At 38.3% G+C, this 18,673-nt stretch overlaps 1 protein-coding gene and 1 long non-coding RNA gene across 9 annotated transcripts in view; one reads left to right on the top strand and one right to left on the bottom strand.

Annotated features, from left to right (window-relative positions):
* The window catches only part of nid1a (nidogen 1a), a 73,008-nt gene that overhangs the window by 24,371 nt on the left and 29,964 nt on the right, over nucleotides 1-18,673 (top strand). For 3 of the 8 annotated variants that reach the window (XR_015506419.1, XR_015506420.1, XM_087279810.1), the window contains exons 8-12: nucleotides 3,162-3,383; nucleotides 7,065-7,202; nucleotides 7,637-7,765; nucleotides 11,562-11,705; nucleotides 13,234-13,353. Coding sequence is in view for 1 of the 8 variants with exons in the window: in XM_087279810.1 (XP_087135936.1) it covers nucleotides 3,162-3,383; nucleotides 7,065-7,202; nucleotides 7,637-7,765; nucleotides 11,562-11,705; nucleotides 13,234-13,353 (753 nt within the window). In the remaining 7 variants the exon portion in view is untranslated. Of the gene's footprint in view, nucleotides 1-3,161; nucleotides 3,384-7,064; nucleotides 7,203-7,636; nucleotides 10,633-10,678; nucleotides 11,231-11,561; nucleotides 12,090-12,291; nucleotides 17,058-18,673 lie in introns of those variants that run through there. The other 5 variants (XR_015506422.1, XR_015506421.1, XR_015506423.1 and 2 more) reach the window with 5 other exon arrangements.
* Nucleotides 11,765-18,673, bottom strand: part of LOC147834332 (uncharacterized) — a 60,474-nt gene continuing 53,565 nt past the window's right edge. Inside the window, exon 3 of the long non-coding RNA XR_015506498.1 lies at nucleotides 11,765-12,917. This is a non-coding gene — a long non-coding RNA (uncharacterized LOC147834332). The remainder of the gene's footprint in view (nucleotides 12,918-18,673) is intronic.

The following is an 18,673-nucleotide window of genomic DNA, read 5'->3' as shown; positions in this document are numbered from 1 at the left end:
TTTGAAATGTAGATTTTTTAGGACCACACTAGAAACCAAGGGGTACGAAAAATATCCCAAAATACACGAGCTACAATAGCAACATGGCTGCATATGCGAGTCAGGAGATCCACGGATTATTATTTTTTGGCATTATTAAGAATTTTTACAACAAGCAAGCATATGTTTTAATACATTCATAACCACGTTCATATTTTACTGTCATGCTTTTTAAAAAAATGTACAATTAGGTTATCTCTAATCCATAATAATAACTCCTGTATAGTAGACCCACAGCATACTTTCACGTCTGACACTCAATGACACTGTAATACCCTGTCAGAAAAGTCTAGTGGCCGGGAATGAGCTTTTTACAGTGTCTGCTATAATGTTAATGTGGTTTTCATGCGTTTACTTAGATGAATATGGCCACAGTGTAAATACACAGTACAGTTACGAGCTTATTGCCACATTATATAACATGATATCGTTGCCTTCTGTGATTTCGTAAACATTAATATGAACATTAACAATGCATCACAATGTCTACACACATATCACAGCAACTTAATTGTTTTCATTCTTGATAATGATGTGAAAGTATCTTGAGATGCTAGTCAGCATATTAGAATGACTTCTGAAGAATACAATGACAGAGAATAAAAACTTTGCAAAAAAAAAATTACAAACTGTAAAATTGTAATAATATTTTCACTGACTACTGTAGATTTAATAATTAAAGATTCAAACAGTGTAATCAAACAAAAGCATTTGAATTATAATGTGTGAGACACAAGACTGAATTATAAGATATAATACAATATTCACAATATTTACAAAAATCATTCGTACAAACTACAACAGTAATTTCTCCTTTAAAGGTATCGTTCACCATTTACTCACCTTCAAGTCATTTTAATACTTTGAGATTCATTTAACAAAAGAAGGTACTTTGAAGAATGTTGGAAACTTGTACCCACTGACATCCATAGTGGAGGAAATATACTATGGAAGTCAATGTTTAAGGGTTTCCGACATGCCGACATGTGTGGTTTATTCATAAACTAATTTCGAGAGGATCACGTGCTTATAATCAACACGGCTGGCTCCTTGTTAGTTCCTTAATCAGCCCTATTAGATGATTATGGAAGCATTATAAATACCCTGAGTTTTTCACTCCAGTTATCTTCGTCTTGAAGCTTCCCCCCTTTCCACCCTACATCCTCCCACTTTTTTCTGATCGGGCGACACGGTGGCCCAGTGGCTAGCACTGTTGCCTCACAGCAAGAACACCGCCGGTCCAACCCATCGGGCTGGTTGGTGTTTCTGTGTGGAGTTCACATGTTCTCCCCGTGTTTGCGTGGGTTTTCCCCGTGTTCCCCGGTTTCCTCCCATCGTCCAAAAACATAACCATAGCCAATCTACTAAAACAAATTATCACCCAATACAACCTGAGTTTACACTTCTCACGGTGACAAGCAGGGGAGTTCTCGAGACCTACCTGACCTCGAGTTCCCCTCTCGCCCTTCTAACGGGAGGGAGCCCCGGGCTCGAGGATATCACGAGCTCAGGGCTCTCTCCCGGGACAGCATGCCAAATACGCTTTATTGATTATCAGCTAAGTGTGAACTCTTGAATCTTAAAATATATATTTTTTGTGTTCATCAGACAAAAATAAGCTTATAAAGATTTGGAACAAGTGGAAAATGAGTAAATAGTGAGTAAACTATTGTTCTTTTTGGGTGAACTGTCCCTTTAACAATGCATCATGTTTTGAACCCTATGAACCCTTTTCATAAGATCGTTATGACGCGTTAAACAGTCATCAGCATCTTAAACCCTTTCAAAGTTTTAAAAACAGATCAACATTTATATGTATTTATGTATGAATTATATTATCTTTTCATCAAACTACAAAAAACGAATGACCACTTGTGTGAGGTGTTTGTAATTAGGGTTGTAACGGTATGAATTTTTTACGGTATGATAATCGTCTAAAACAATACCACGGTTTGACGGTTTCGCGGTATACGGTATGTTACAAATGTTACAAAATAATAGAACAGTGAAGCAAATTTGACTTTTTCCAAATAATATATTTTTAGTTACTATAAACACCACTTACAATGAACAAATAAAAATAAGAAAATAATAAATAATGTGTCAAAGTCCAAATAAAGTCCAAATAAACATGGTGCAAATCCTCAGTAAAAAAATGGATATAAATATTTACTATACTATAAATAGTTACATAACGAAACTAGATTCAATATGGAACATCCTTAGGTTTTATGTGCCAGCATGGATATGGTTGTCTGTGGATATGGATTTGACAAACAGCTGCACCTTCATTTGCGTCTTTTGAAAACAGCAAGAGCAGCAGTTCGTCTTTGCTGTGTCACTGTTTTGTCATGTTTCTGTGCTGCTGTGCATGCAAAAGTACTTAGTATGAGAATTATTTCATGCAAAACTGTTTTTTTTGCGTTTTATTTAGCCACGCATAAATGTACAGCCTATCTCTCATTCCGTGTTGTTCAAAAAGCTCATTGTTTGGTCCACAAACAAAAGTGAAACCTATGCTTATTGGTTGTGATATAGCGAGTTTGAACCAATCTGGGCATGGAGGTGGGACAATGCATCAATGTATCATGTCTGGTTTGTCCGCGAATGTTATGTGATACAGCACTGGAAAGCTGAGATTCTCTTCTTTATGCCAATCTTTGAATTGTATGAATCGGATCAGCGGATCAAAAGTTATTAAACATTTAAAAGCAATACTTATTTTTAGCCGCGGGCGGCTGTCTCTGTCTTTAAGGGTTAAAACCGTTGATATGCAATTGTTCATGGTATGATAATCGTGCACGTTCAAATCGTGGTAGACCATCATACCGGTATATTGTTACAACCCTATTTGTAATGCAGCGTCTATGGGGTCAGGACAGTAAATATGACATCTTTTCTGGCTGTCGTTATCAGTCTCACACTTGTTTTCCTTCTTCTAAAAGTCTTGATAACACCATGGTGGAGTTTTTTTTTTTTAAATTATTTCAACAAATAGTGAAATTGTGAAATAATTATTTGTTGTTTTCTCTATTCACTGCACTCTAAGATTTCTGCTGCTGAGAAACCCACAAATGTGAAAAGAGTCCATAAGTTCACCCGTGTTTATCTCCTCTTTTCAGTGATCACCTCTTCGTCCACACGGGAGTATGTGATCAGTCTGCCGGACGGTTCGACTCAGAGCAGAAGCTACAACTTCAGAGAAACCATCACATTTCAGGGCTGCCAGTTTGATGAAGTGCCGTCCACACAGATGCTCAGCGTGGAGCAGGTGTTCGTCATGTACGATATGGGTGCACAACTTCTGCGTTACGCCATGAGTAACAAGATAGGAGATGTCAATGGTGAGTGCTCATCTGACAAAATAGTTTTCTTTTAATGGGTCTTTTCAATTCAGATTTTTTCTCTTCTCCTATGTGGCACAGATGGGATATGGTGCATGTACGTGTAAGCAGAAAAAAATACACCAATTTTTTTTTACAACAAAATTTCTTTAGATGTTTTCATGTCCAATTTCTGATTTCACACAAATAACTTTCATATTTTTTGCACATTTTTATTCAGATTTAGTATGATAAACTTTATAGTCTCATTCCAATTTATGTATTGATTACATACAACAAACTTTACAGTTTTATACCTATCTATATTCTATTTTCAACTCCATACTTATACAGTGGGGAAAATAATATTGAACATTACCATTTTTTTGATTGTTACCATTTTTCTTAGAAAACATATTTATAAAGGTGCTGTTGATGTTGGTAACAACCAAAGAGATCCATGTATGAAAAGAAAACAAAACTTATTAGTTTAAACCATAGACTTTAAAAGATATGGACGTAGGATCCGTGACGTCACTCATAGGTTTCTGAAGAGCGCAAAAGAAGCCACAAGTAGGCGCGGCCAATCATCAGCATTTTGTTCGCGCGTCATAGCATCCACGGCGGGATACCAAACAAGGGCAAAGAGGCGGAGAGTGAGCGGAGCTACAGACACCTGCTGGCATTTAGCTTGGACCTGGCAGACAGACTTTACTTTGGGAGAACGCTTAATACTTCATTACCTGCGACTCGTCTGTGTTCTGACCACATGTGCTTGGCTGTATACTATATCAATAGAGTGTTTAGACTTTTAAAAACACTGCTGTAATACACAGAGCCACTAAGTATTGTTTTCATGACATTTTTCTACAGGAGGAAAATGCGAAATACGTCCAAACACTTCAGATATAGTCTGTGTTAGTAAATGCAAGACTATTGATGAAATCCAGGCATAACTATGTATGACAACGCTTCAGATGACTTATCCACAGCCCACAGCTAATCAATCTGTCAGATTCTGGAGTGCATTACAGCTCTAAAGAACATTATAAAAGATCTTAAATAAAACAAATACATTTATGGAGATGGTATACAAATATATAAATTCACTCACCAGGGAAACGGAGGCCACGTGAATGGTTTGTGAGCACAATAAAGTGAACACAGCATCCCATATCATCTGATAATTGTAGGAAATAATCCCAAAAGGCAGTTGACTGTATAAAGAAACATTAACCAACACAAAAATACGATGTATATGCTGAGTTCATCGGCTAATTAGCTGTAATCAGCTAAAGTGACGAGACAGCGAGCAGAGAGACCTAGCTGTCACACAAGTGGCCACGCCCTTAATTATGCAGACTTAATAAAACTTAATAAAAATGAAACGGATGAATTATAAAAAAAATTCACCCCCCTCACAGTTGTCCTGAAGGTTAATCATGGCTATATGCACCAAAACCATCCTTTGTACCAGGCTTTAAACATGTTTTTATCAGCTGTAAAAATGCCCAATTTCCCATTGCAGTCAGAAATGACCTGCACTTCCTGGAGCCAGCCCCCCAAGGCGAGTCGATGAATTGCAGTTTCAGTTACTTCCGTATTGGCTTCCCGAGGGAGAGCGGGAGGTTGCCGCTTGGTTTAAACATTATATTATGTGTAATAAAGCACTTTAACAGATAAAGAAAGGGAGGTGTATTTTGGCAGCGAAGTCTCTCAGTAGTTCTTCAGTAACCCTCTGCCCTTCCTCAGTGTAAATGACTATCAGCTGCTTCAGTCCAACATCTACATTAGCAGGAGGATGAAGATGAAACCAGGGTTGACATTTCAGCTAGAGAATGATCCAAAACACAGCCGAGGAGACTTTTAGATGCTTTCAGAGGAAGAAAATCAAGCTGTAGAATGGCCCAATATCCTGACAAGAATCCAATAAAAAATACAGAATAAAGCTCAATTTTAATAGAAAAGACCCAAAGAAGCATCAAGCTTTTGACACGAGATTTTATTTTTATGTTTGTTTGGGTTTTTACCAAAATCTGCTTGAATTCTATGTCAACAGCTTCTTTAGAGATATTATTCCCTGGGAAAACATGACAATGTGTTCAATACTTATTTTGCTAGTTGTATTTTTTTGTATTCTGATTATGCCAAAGTGTACAGTTTTATTCACATCTATATTCTAATTAATTCTGATTTATTCACATCTGTAATCTGATTTTATGCACCAAACGATACAGGTGTATTCTTAGCTATATTCTGATAACACAGATCAAACCTTACTGATCCATTCACATCTCTTACATGGTTACATACACCAGACCAGGGGTCACCAACATGGTAGCCCACCAGGTTCACATGAGTTGCCCGCGGGCCTGTTCTAAAAATAGCTCACCATAGCACCACATATGAGTAAGCTGCATCTAATATTTTTACAGGAATTATTTTTAAATCACACTTGCATTGGTGTAAATTTTAAAATTATTTTAAGTTATAATTTAAAAAAAAAAAACTTTAAAAACTATTTCAGACAAATGAAGTGTTGCATATTGATATTTATCTAACTTGTTAAATCATTGTTGACAACTACTGTGAGAAATCATTAACATGATCAATGTCTTCACATAGATGAATATTATTAATTATTATTAATGACATATAATTAAAAGTAAATTAAGAAAATGTGTTTTTTAATAACTGGTAACCCTTCACACTAATCGATACCCAAGACGTAGCTCTCAGTTTCCAAAAGGTTGGTGACCCCTGCACCAGACCTTACAGTTTTATTTCTCTCTGTATACTGATTGCATATGCCAAACTACAGATTTATTTGCATCTATATTCTGCTTATATTCACCAAACTTTACAGTTTTAGTCCTACTTTACACATTTTTCCTATCTATATTATTATGATGTACAGTACACCAAGCTTTAACAGTTTTATTCTTATGTAATAATTGCCTGAATATTAGATGAAAGCTGTGAACTTCTGGCTGTATACAGTGTTTTGTTAATTAATAGCAAGGCAGAGCAAGTTCATTTATTTTCCACATTTTACACACAATGCTAATCCAAATTGCTTTACATAAATAAAAGAGACACTCGTTCATTCATTCCTTCATTCATTCATTCATTCATTTTCTTTCGGCTTAGTCTCTATTTTAGAGGTTGCCACAGCTGAATGAACCACCAAATATTTCAGGATATGTTTTACGCAGCGGATGCTCTTGCAGCTGCAACCAAGTATTGGAAAACACTAACACACATTCATTCATTCACGCACACTTATACACTACAGCCAACTTAGTTTATTAAAATCCCTTATAGCAGCGCATGTGTTTGGACTGTGGGGGAAACCGGAGCACCTGTAGGAAACCCATGCCAACACGGGGAGAACATGCAAACTCCACACAGAAATGCCAACTGACCCAGCTGGGACTTGAACCAGCAACCTTCTTGCTGTGAGGCGACGGCCGCCCATAAAAAGAGACATACAAGTATCAAATACAGTGACTTTAAATAAAAGTAGAAGAAACAATAGCGAAAAAACTGTTCAAAACAGATTAAAAATGGGCTTACAAGGAATGAAATGGAGTGATAAAGTGATGGCGTGGGGTTTTCAATGTAATTAAATGTATTTATTCTTATTCTCCTCTTTCAATGTGTCTCAGGATAAACCAATTAATATTTCTTCCACATCCACAGGTGGACAAAGTGAAGAAAACGCCTGTTTTACTGGCAGACACGGCTGTGATACTAACGCTGTCTGCAAACCTGGACAAGGAAACCAGTTTACATGCGAATGCGCCGCAGGCTTTACCGGAGACGGACGTGCTTGCTACGGTACAAATTAAATCAAACCTCAGTCCATCATTTCAATTAAAACCATTTCCTATTTCATTTCCCTATTAAAACAGCCACTTCCTTCCGAAGGCAAATCTGTTTTTTTGTTCTTGAAAGTACAACTCTACTTCCTAAGGGGCCGTTTCTGAAGCAATCTTATAATCAGACGTCAAAATTGTCTCCATGTCTGCATAAATTATCCAGCAGACCTCTAAGGATGTGACCCATCCCTTGATGCCTTGAGGAAATTGCACAAAAACAGGACAGACTTTATCTTTAAAGCCGTAATTATGAGAACCGATGCTATCATTGGTAGGAAGTCTGAGGAAGTGTTTTGTTTATGATAGCATTAAAGCAGTTTATCTCTGTCTGAAAATGGTTGTAGAAATCGTCAAGTTCATCAAGTTTCATCTGTGTTTTTTTTTCCTCATCAGACATCGACGAATGCAGGGAAACCCCTCAGATCTGTGGGCAGAATTCCATCTGTAATAACCAGCCGGGAACGTTCCGCTGCGAGTGTCTGGATGGCTTTCAGTTCGCTAGTGATGGACAGACGTGTGTCGGTATGTGAGTTAATCAGCATGTCTACATCTGTTTTTAGGCTTTACTTAGTAATGGGTCGTTCTTGAACGATTCGTTCATTTTGAATGAATCTTTGTATGACTCCACTCCATGAGAGGACTCATCGTTTTGATTTGTTCTTTCGTACATGGCCACAGCCATATCACCCTGCAGCCCAAGACCGGTTACTCACTGAAGCTAAGCAGGGCTGAGCCTGGTCAGTACCTGGATGGGAGACCACTAGGGAACACTAGGTTGCTGTTGGAAGTGGTGTTAGTGAGGCCAGCAGGGGGCGCTCAACCTGTGGTCTGTGTGAGTCCTAATGCCCCAGTAAAAGTGAAGGGGACACTACACTGTCAGTGGGCGCCGTCTTTCGGATGAGACGTTAAACCAAGGTCCTGACTCTCTGTGGTCATTAAAAATCCCATGGCACTTCTCGTGAAAGAGCAGGGGTGTAACCCCGGTGTCCTGGCCAAAGTCCCTCTATCGGCCCTTACGATCATGGCCTCCCAATCATCCCCTTCCACCGAATTGGCTCTATGTCTCTCCTCTCCACCAATAGCTGGTGTGTGGTGAAGCACTGGCGCCGTTGTCCTGTGGCTGCCGTCGCATCATCCAAGTGGATGCTGCACACTGGTGGTGGTGTGGAGAGACCCCCCCTCATGATTGTGAAGCGCTTTGGGTGTATGGCCATACACAATAAATGCGCTATAAAAATACACATTACATTACATTACATTACATTTGTGCTGGTGGAGGAGAAGATAAGTTTCTATTTTGAGTTTTCTATTGGGTTTGAGTTGTTCGTTTATCATTTGAAAGACCCAAGCCAATCATATGCAGTTAGAGTCTGAAAAAGATTTGATCCGTTATCTCTTGAGTCTTCGGTTTGAGATGTTCATTCATCATGTGAAAGACTGAAGCCAATCATATGCAGTCAGAGCCTGAAAAAGATTTGATTCGTTCATCTCTCAAGTCCTCGGTTTGAGATGTTCATTCATCATGTGAAAGACTGAAGCCAATCATATGCAGTCAGAGCCTGAAAAAGATTTGATTCGTTCATCTCTCGAGTCTTCGGTTTGAGTCGTTCATTCATCATGTGAAAGACTGAAGCCAATCATATGCAGTCAGAGCCTGAAAAAGATTTAATCTGTTCATCTCTCGAGTCCTCGGTTTGAGTCGTTCGTTCATCATGTGGAAGACAGAAGCCAATCATATGTAGTCAGAGCCTTAAAAAGATTTGATTCGTTCATCTCTCGAGTCCTCAGTTTGATTTGTTCGTTCATCACATGGAAGACGGAAGCCAATCATATGTAGTCAGAGCCTTAAAAAGATTTGATTCGTTCATCTCTCAAGTCCTCAGTTTGATTTGTTCGTTCATCATGTGGAAGACAGAAGCCAACCGTATGCAGTCAGAGCCTGAAAAAGATTTGATCTGTTCATCTCTCGAGTCTTCGGTTGGAGTCATTCCTTCATCACAAGGAAGACAGAAGCCAGTCATATGCAGTCAGAGCCTGAACTACTTAAGCTGTGTGTTTATTTGAAAATAACAGCAAAATTTGCCAATCAGAGTCAAGCATTCAATAGTATAAATACGGTCATGATACCATCATTAAAATGAGAAATCCAATGATGACCTGAAACGTTTGCATAGTATTAAATTTTCTGATAACATGTCTATGTTGTTAATTTGATTTTTGGTTTTATTCATTCATTTTGAACAGTATAATCCACTCTTAAAAACAATTATTCAAACACAAATACATGTCACTATAATCTGTTGATATTCATGTATGTATAAACCTAAAAACAACAATTGATTTTCTCCAGTTTGGTATGGTATTACTATGTCAAGCTTAACATTTTTATTTACAATTTATTGTGTGTTCTGAATGCAAACAGCAAACAATTTTTTAATTCATCTGTATTTAATTAAAATAGATTTATTGATAAAACCTTGTCATTATTCAGGTTATGGAATTCATTTGAGTTTATTTGCATTATAATTCCATGACTACAGCTCTATAGAAATGAACAGTGATTTTCATGGGAAAGTTGTTGAGGTCTTTCTTAGGAAGGATACATCGTCAGATCCTCCAACACAAGTCTGAGGTTAAAAGGAAAGCACATTAAGATTTACGTCTGAGTCTTTAGCTTTTGATGTGGATGTGATGACAAAGAAATAGACGAAATTCCCTACAGAGGAAGTCACTCATCTGAAGCTCATTATTGCTCGTTATTCCAGTCTGCAGCTGATCTTTAAGTTAAGCCGATCCTGAGTTAACATAGTTATCAGTGTCAGTTCTTTATTTTATTACAGTTAAAGGGCTTGATTGGCATTATACAATATTGCTGAAGTGTTAAACAAAACAAGTAACACAAGAAATGTATTTACAAAATATGTTTTTTCTGAGCATAAGAATAACTTATAAACAGAGGGGGTAATGTTAATTATTGTTTGCAGTATTATTTATTATATCCATAATTATATTTGTTTTGTTTTATTAAAAACAAGCTTAGATTTGTCCACCTGTCAGGTTTCAGACCATATGAGGCACAGCATGTGTATTAGGATATAACTCAGGTTTTTGACCACGCTTTGTTATTATTGGTCATTTATTTGTTTGCTTGAAATTAGAACTGAATTTAGAAATAGTTTTGAAACAAATCTTTGCGTTTAACAAATCAAATTAATTATTTATAGGCTAATTGATGTCTGTGGATACAAGATGTTTTCCTATCCACGAGAGCGAAAGTGAAAGTAGATAATGGAGGCTAATCTCTCATTCTCGTGCTGTAGATGCTCTGTTTAACTGTTTTCTTGCTAGTGAAATGCTCAGTTTTTCTACTTCCACTTACTTTACGTCATGTAAATGGCAAATGCGCTTATGGTGCGACGCAACTGACTCTTCAAGGGAATGGGAGATGAGACTAATTGGTTTATTCTCAAAACACACCTATAACTCATTAAGAAAATAAGCTCAACCCTTTTAGACCATGCGCCACGGCGCAAAGCAGGTTTTCCCGTCTTTATATTAGCAAAAGTGGATTCTGACACGCCCTGCATGCATTTGCACCCTGCGCTTTGCACTTTGCGCATGGAACGTCAAAATAGAGCCCAGAGTGTGTAAAATGAACTGCAGGTGAACTTGTCACAAAAAGAAAAATTGAGACGCATAAAATCACATATGGTGCTATCGCCACAAACACAAACTGTTTTTGCGTGAAACACCGGAGGAAACTAGTGTCGAATGCTGATGTATGAACTATAACATGTAAAACAGTAACATGAAAGGAACAATTCAAAAAGCAACACTTGTAAACCCCTTCATCAAATTATTGTCTTATTCAGGCAAATAATTTGATTACTGATGTCCATGTAAACATTCATTTATTTCTTTTATTTTCGGCTTAGCCTCTTTATTAATCTGGGATCGCCACAGCGTAATGAATTACCAACTTATCCAGCATATGTTTCACGCAGTGGATGTCCTTCCAGCTGCAACCCATCTTTGGAAAACATCCATACACACTCATTTACACTCATACACTACGGACAATTTAGCCTACCCAATTCACCTGTACCGCATGTCTTTGGACTGTGGGGGAAACTGGAACACCCGGAGGAAATCCGGGGAGAACATGCAAGCTACACACAGAAATGCCTGCTGACCTAGCTGAGGCTCGAACCATCGACGCACTACTTACTGCGCTACCACGTCACCCACATGTAAACATAGTCAATGTTATAATTGGAATTGAGAGTGTAATTGTTTGAGTTGTTGTGTTGCTCTGCAGAAGTGCACCGTCCTGTAGACCCGTGTCGGAGCGGCACTCATGACTGTGACGTCCCAGAGCGCGCTCGCTGCAGCTACACTGGAGGATCCTCATACATCTGCACCTGTGCACCGGGATTCATGGGAGATGGCAGACGCTGTCAGGGTGGGTCAGACTACGGAAAACTCATACTCCAGTAAAAGTACCGTGACTTGCCAATAAAACAGGGTCCCCGCGGGTCCTTAAAAAGTCTTGAAATGTCTTAAATAAAATTTTGGATTTTTAAGGTCTGAAAATGTCTTGAATTCTGTAATTTTCCATAAGGAGGTCTTAAATTTCATGTGGGATCTTAAATTTCACGTCCGACTCGTCTTTTTTATTTATTTTTTTCAACCGCTATTTGACCAGCGCAACATTAGGGGGCAGCACTTCGTGGGTGCAACCTGCATCATTCCATAGGTGACATATGAGTAAGTGATTGATGAATGCGTTGCGTTGATACTTCGCAACCACGGCATTTTGCGAAATCGCAAGCATGGGCAAATGTTTGTTTGATGACAATTGGTTGGAGGACGAAAAGTATCGGGGGTGGCTAAAGAAAACAGCCAGTAATCATGAAGGGAGGTGTGCTTTATCTAAAAAGACGATAAAACTTGGGACAATGGGTTGCAAAGCGCTCGATTCACACATGATAGCAGAGAAGCACAAAAAGTATGTAAAGTAGTTTGCTCATAAGTATGTTCTCATCGAGCACTTCGACCTCAGCCTTCCACAAGGCCGTCCACTTCAAGCAATGCCTTCAGCAGCTTTAGAATATAGTTACATTTAAGGCCGAAATACTGTGGGTATTTCAAAGCGTAAGCCGCCACCACTCGTACACCTCAAATTTGGACATCCACCTAGTTTTTCAAGCAATGTTCCCTGACTCAGAGTGTGTGAGTACGTTCACATGTGGAAGAGACAAAACAGTATATTTAGCACGATTTGGTGTTGCCCCATACCTAAAGAAGAAACTAATTTCACGAGCAAACAAGGGCGCTTTCATCATAATGTTCGATGAGTCCATGAACGCAGCAACGAAGACTTAGACTTGCACTTAAGACGTTGGTCAACTGACGAGACCGGTACCCTGTTGTCAAGGTTGTAAGGTCAATCAGCACTCGGCATAAAAGTTTTTGCGTCCCTTTGGCCTGTCTTGAGCGTGGCTCTGGTGAGTTGTGCCATGTTAAGGCTTCACCATATCATTCTGTGTTGACACATTGAACATTTTCCCGTTTTTTTTTGTTTTGTTTAGGTAAAGTCTTAAATTTTAATTTTAGAGGACTTAAAAAGGTCTTAAAAGGTATTAAATTTCCTGTTAAAAAATGTGCAGATACCCTGTAAAATTTTAGTGCAACCAGAGCAAAAATATCTGTTCTAAACACTACTCTTAGTATAAGTAAACGTAGCACTACTAAAAGTACTCGAGTAGTATTACACTGTGAAAATGATTCCACCTTATAACCTGCAGATTAAACATGAAGCTTACATCTGTGACATTTTATTTTTAGTGTTGTTTCTTAGTGTAGATAAAAAAGCTTACATAGAAACTGCAGATTTGTTTCTTTACTGCTGTAATTCATTGAATTAAGATTAGTTTTATGTTGTTATTTTATTATTTAAAAATAAATTAATTTAATTGTTTTTCTTTCAGACATCGATGAGTGTCAGGTGAACCAGTGTCATGAAAATGCTGTCTGTTTCAACACACCCGGATCTTTCTCCTGTCAGTGTAACCCTGGTTTCCATGGTGATGGTTTCTACTGCTCTACAGGTACATTCCTGCTTTAACGTCGACATGAAATAAAAGTTAAGATCATCCTTTTTTTGTGACATACATCTATTATGGTGACATCCATCCATTTGAAATGGTCCTGAAATTAGAAAAAAATGTAGGGAGGTGCATGATTTGGATTGTTGGAAGGTGGGCGTTAACAAAATAAAAAAAGATTGATGAATGGATGAAGGCAGAGCGAAACGAGACGCACCCTAATAGCCCCGGCTTTAAGGTTTGATTGGGGTTGGAACTAAAATATGCAGGACACAGGCCCTTCAGGACCGAGTTTGGACACCACTGATATAGGACTAATAGCCCCGCCCTTAAGGACTAATAGGCCTGCCATATAGGACTAATAGCCCTACTCTAAAGGATTGATAACTCCGCCCTATATTTTTGATAGCCTCACCCTAAATGACTAATAGCCCCGCCCTATAGGACTAATAGCTCCACCCTAAATGACTAATAGCCCCGCCCTATAGGACTAATAGCCCCACCCTAAAGGACTGATAGTCCCACACTAAAAGATTGATAATCCCGCCCAAAATGACTAATAGCACCACCCTATAGGACTAATAGCCCCGCCCAATAGGTCTAATAATCTTGCTATAAACGACTTGTAACCCTGACCTAAAAGACTAATAGTCCCACCCTAAAGGACTGATAACTCCGCCCTAAATTTCTGATAGCCTCACTTTAAATGACTAATAGTCCCGCCCTATAAGAGTAATAGCTCCACCCTAAAAGACTAATAGCCCTGCCTTAAAGGACTAATAGCCCCACCCTAAAATACAGATAACCCGGCCCAAAATGACTGATAGCCTCACCCTAAAGGATTAATAGCCCCACCCTAAAGGACTAATAGCCCCACCCTAAAAGATGGATAATCCCGCCCAAAATGACTAATAGCACCACCCTATAGTAATAATAGCCCCGCCCTATAGGTCTAATAATCTTGCTCTAAACGACTTGTAACCCTGACCTAAAAAAACTAATAGTCCCACCCTAAAGGACTGATAACTCCGCCCTAAATTTCTAATAGCCTCACTCTAAATGACTAATAGTCCCGCCCTATTGGACTAATAGCTCCACCCTAAAAGATTTATAGCCCTGCCTTAAAGGACTAATACTGATAACCCGGCCCTAAATGACTGATAGTCTCACCCTAAAGGACTAATAGCCCCGCCCTAAAAGACTGATATTCTTGTTCTAAATGACTTGTAGCACCACCCTATAGGACTAATAGCCCCGCCCTAAAGGACTAATAGCCCCATCCTAAAGGACTAATAGCCCCGCCCTATAGGACTAATAGCCCCGCCCTAAAAGACTAATAGGCCTGCCCAAAAGGACTAATAGCCCCAGCCTATAGGAGTTTTATGTGACTAGGAAGTGAAAAAAGTTGTTTTGAGAGCGAGAGAAGGTTACGATATGGAATTTAATGATTTTGAGGGCAAGTACATTTTTACAAAATAATGAAGTGCACAGATATATCATTTATAACAAGCATTTTATATATGCAAATCAAATAAGAAGAGTGAACTTTTGAAGTGTAGATCTTGTGCTCATTCTTCTCATTTACTCAGACCATGAATCTCCACATCTGCTTTGCTGGTTCATACCACTGAATACCACAATTACAGGCGTTTTTGTAGAAAATTTATTAGGGATTTTGGACAGTGTGGTTTGTGCGTCATTGCTTAAACATCATGTCTTAAAGGGATAATCCACATAAAAGGAAGAGATTTTGAAGAATGTGGTAGCCCTTGAATTCCATTGTAGGAAAAAATAGATTTTTCAAATGATCTTTTTTTGTGTTCAACAGAATAAAGAAACTCAAGTAGCTTTGTAACTAATGGAGGATGAGTTAATGGTGACAGAATTTATTTATTTCGATTTTATTTGACTGGTTCATTGCAATAAATACCTTAAAAAAAACAGCAACATTACAGGCAAGACTAGAAAATATACTAGCAAAGTATGGTTTGTGCGTCATTGCTTAAACATCCAGCTTTAAAGGGATAATACACCCAAAAATGAACATTTAACCAAGATTTACTACTCAAAGTATGAACAAATGTAGCATTTAACCAACGTTTACTCACCCTTTTTTTCTTTTCTGAAAAGTTTATTTTCTCTGTTGAACTCAAAGGGAGACATTTTAAAGAATGTTGGAAACCTGTAACCATTGATTCCGTAGAAGGAAATATAAATAATATGGAAGTCAATCCATATTATTCACATAGATTATATCAATAATATTGGATAATATTGATGTGATCCAAGACCTGTGGGAAGAGATGATGTCAACCATAGAGGACTTCTAGAGGTATCCATAATCCTGGACCAGGTCGTATCCTGAGCAGATGCTGCGCCAGTCATGGAGGAGTGGAGAGATTCCTAAACGACCCCAGTGACAGACGAGTCCCGTGGGCCAGCCTGAACACCCGCCAGTGACCTGCTTACACCTGCAGCTTCTCCACGATGGATGGTCTAGCATCTGGCGCCTAGACTGCAGCTCTGCACAAGAAGTTTGGACAGAGGAGAAATGGTCGTGCCGAACTTAGCCTGGTTTCTCACGAGTTTCTTTCCTCTAAGTTTTGTTCCTCCGCTGTCGCCACTGGCTTGCTTGGTTTAAAAGTTGTGGAGCTGCGCATCGATGGATTTGCTCTTCAGTGTTTGGACTTTAGGCAGTGTAAATTAAACCACACTGAACTGAACCAAACTGGAGTTTATCTTTAACACAGTTTTAGTTTACTAGAACTTCTATGTTAAGCTGCTTTGACACAATCTACATTACAAAAGCGCCATAGAAATAAAGGCGAATTGGAAGCTGATGGCTGCGGTTTCATTCTTCAAAATATATTTTTTTACAGGAGTAAAAAAGCTCAAATATGTTTGGAACAAGCGGAGAATTTGTAAATGATGAATTTTTAATTTAATTAAATTGCATCTCAGCCTGCCTGTTGGACATTTCACACTGGATGAAAGATCATCATCTTACTTCAATCCAGGTGGATGGGGCAACCAATACTGCATCCAAAATGGTGAAAAGCCTTGGAGTAACGATTGACGACCAACTAAACTTCTCTGACCACATTTCTAGAACTGCTCGATCGTGCAGATTCGCACTCTATAACATCAGAAAGATCCGACCCTTCTTATCTGAACATGCAGCTCAACTCCTTGTTCAAGCTCTTGTTCTCTCCAGACTGGATTACTGCAACTCTCTACTAGCCGAGCTTCCAGCTAACTCTATCAAACCTCTTCAGCTGCTTCAGAACGCAGCAGCACGAGTGGTCTTTAATGAACCTAAAAGAGCACATGTCACTCCGCTGCTCATCCGTTTGCACTGGCTGCCAGTTGCTGCTCGCATCAAATTGAAAGCTCTGATGCTTGCCTACAAAGCGACTTCTGGCTTTGCTCCTTCTTATCTGCTCTCACTTCTGCAGATTTATGTGCCCTCCAGAAACTTGCGTTCTGTGAATGAACGTCGCCTCGTGGTTCCATCCCAAAGAGGGAAGAAATCACTTTCCCGAACTCTCGCATTCAATCTGCCCAGTTGGTGGAATGAACTCCTTAACTGCATCAGAATGGCAGAGTCACTCGCTGTCTTCATGAAACGACTAAAAATTCAACTATTTAGTCTCCACTTCACTTCCTAATCTGCAATTCCCTCTCTGGATATACCACTAACTGTACCCAAAAAAAAAATTACTAATACTTTCCTTCTTAGACTTTACAGACCTGAAACTTGCCTATAGCACTTATTCATTGTTGCTCTTAGTTGTGTAAATTGCTTCCTTGTCCTCATTTGTAAGTCGCTTTGGATAAAGGCGTCTGCTAAATGACTAAATGTAAATGTAAATTTAATTGTTTATATATTTATTTAAAGTATATATATTTGTTTTATAAGAATGTTTTCAAAAGAAGCAGCTAATCACACTGTTATTTAGAGGCTCTTTTCACCCACAGTTCATACTACAAACCTTATCAGTTGTTCTAATGATGGATGACCCTCAACTCTTTAAATATTACAACATGACCTGACCTCTCGACCCTTGAGTTATGCCACGGTTTAACCCTGTCAGCATGAATATAAACCCGACAGCTGCTTGTCTGCTGGGAACCGGCCAGTTGCTTGAGTTTCTCAGAGTTTTAAAACCCAAGCATGTAATGCAAATTATTGAATATTACAGTCTGTTTACAAGCTGGAATGATGTCTGTGTGTCTGTTAGGCTGTGCAATAGGGCTGCACGATTCTGGCTAAAACGAGAATCACAACTTTTATTTTGACTTTAAATGGTGGAATTGAATATACTAGACATTTGTCCTGGTTAATTCACTGTAAAGGTGCATCAGAATGCAACTATTTATAGTTTTTTTTTTAACAAGTGTTTTAATAGTTTTACATTTTCAACAATTACCAAACAACACAACAATAATAAAAAATACAAGGAATAAGCATGATAATACAAAAAGAAGTAATGGTAATGATAATTAAAATAAAGAAAAATAGATAAAAGAAAATAAAAAATAAAAATATATAACAAAATTAAGTTATTATAAAAAAACAATTAGGGCATATAAACGGTTTCTATGAAAATACAAAAAGACAGTCAATAGGGGTAGTGAGCATATTACGCATTACACTGCTGTTCAGAATCCACATTATATTGGTCCAGGTGATCAAGAAATGGTTGCCATATATTATAAAACTTAGCAAGATTATCAATAACTCCATATCGGACTGAGATAAGTTAACCATGTCTTAAATTGAGGAACAGAATCTGAATCAGAATCGTTTTAGGATGACACTCTTAGCAATAATCATTCCATAAATGATGGTGCTTTGTATATACACATTGTGATCCAGCAAAGATCTAGAGTATCCAAATATAGCAATTTCTGGCTCGGGTGTCAAGGTAAAAAAAACATACATATCAGAAAACCATTTAAATATGTCACACCAGAAATTATAAAGTTTTGGGCACGTCCAAAAGAGGTGGTTCAGGGAGCCTTCAGCAGACTTACACTGGTCACATGTAGGGGAAATGGTAGAAAAAATTCTGTGTAATTTAGATTTTGAATAGTGCAGTCTATGCATTACTTTATATTGAATTAACTGATGCCTGGAATTAATAGAACAGGATCAGTAGGAATTCTACTGAGGCTTTCCACCAACTATTCATAATTTTTAAGTTGAATTATTATGTTAGAGACATATGCTTTTCATTTGTCATTGACAACGTTATTAGAACTATTTTCACAGTTAAAATTAGACATTTGTCATTATCAGATTCCCTCTTGCATTATATTC

Source organism: Danio rerio, chromosome 13 (genome assembly GCF_052040795.2).
Source record: "Danio rerio strain M-AB ecotype USA chromosome 13, GRCz13ab, whole genome shotgun sequence".
NCBI lineage: Eukaryota > Metazoa > Chordata > Actinopteri > Cypriniformes > Danionidae > Danio > Danio rerio.
Note: the sequence above shows the minus strand (reverse complement) of the source record. Positions and strands in the feature narration are given on the sequence as shown.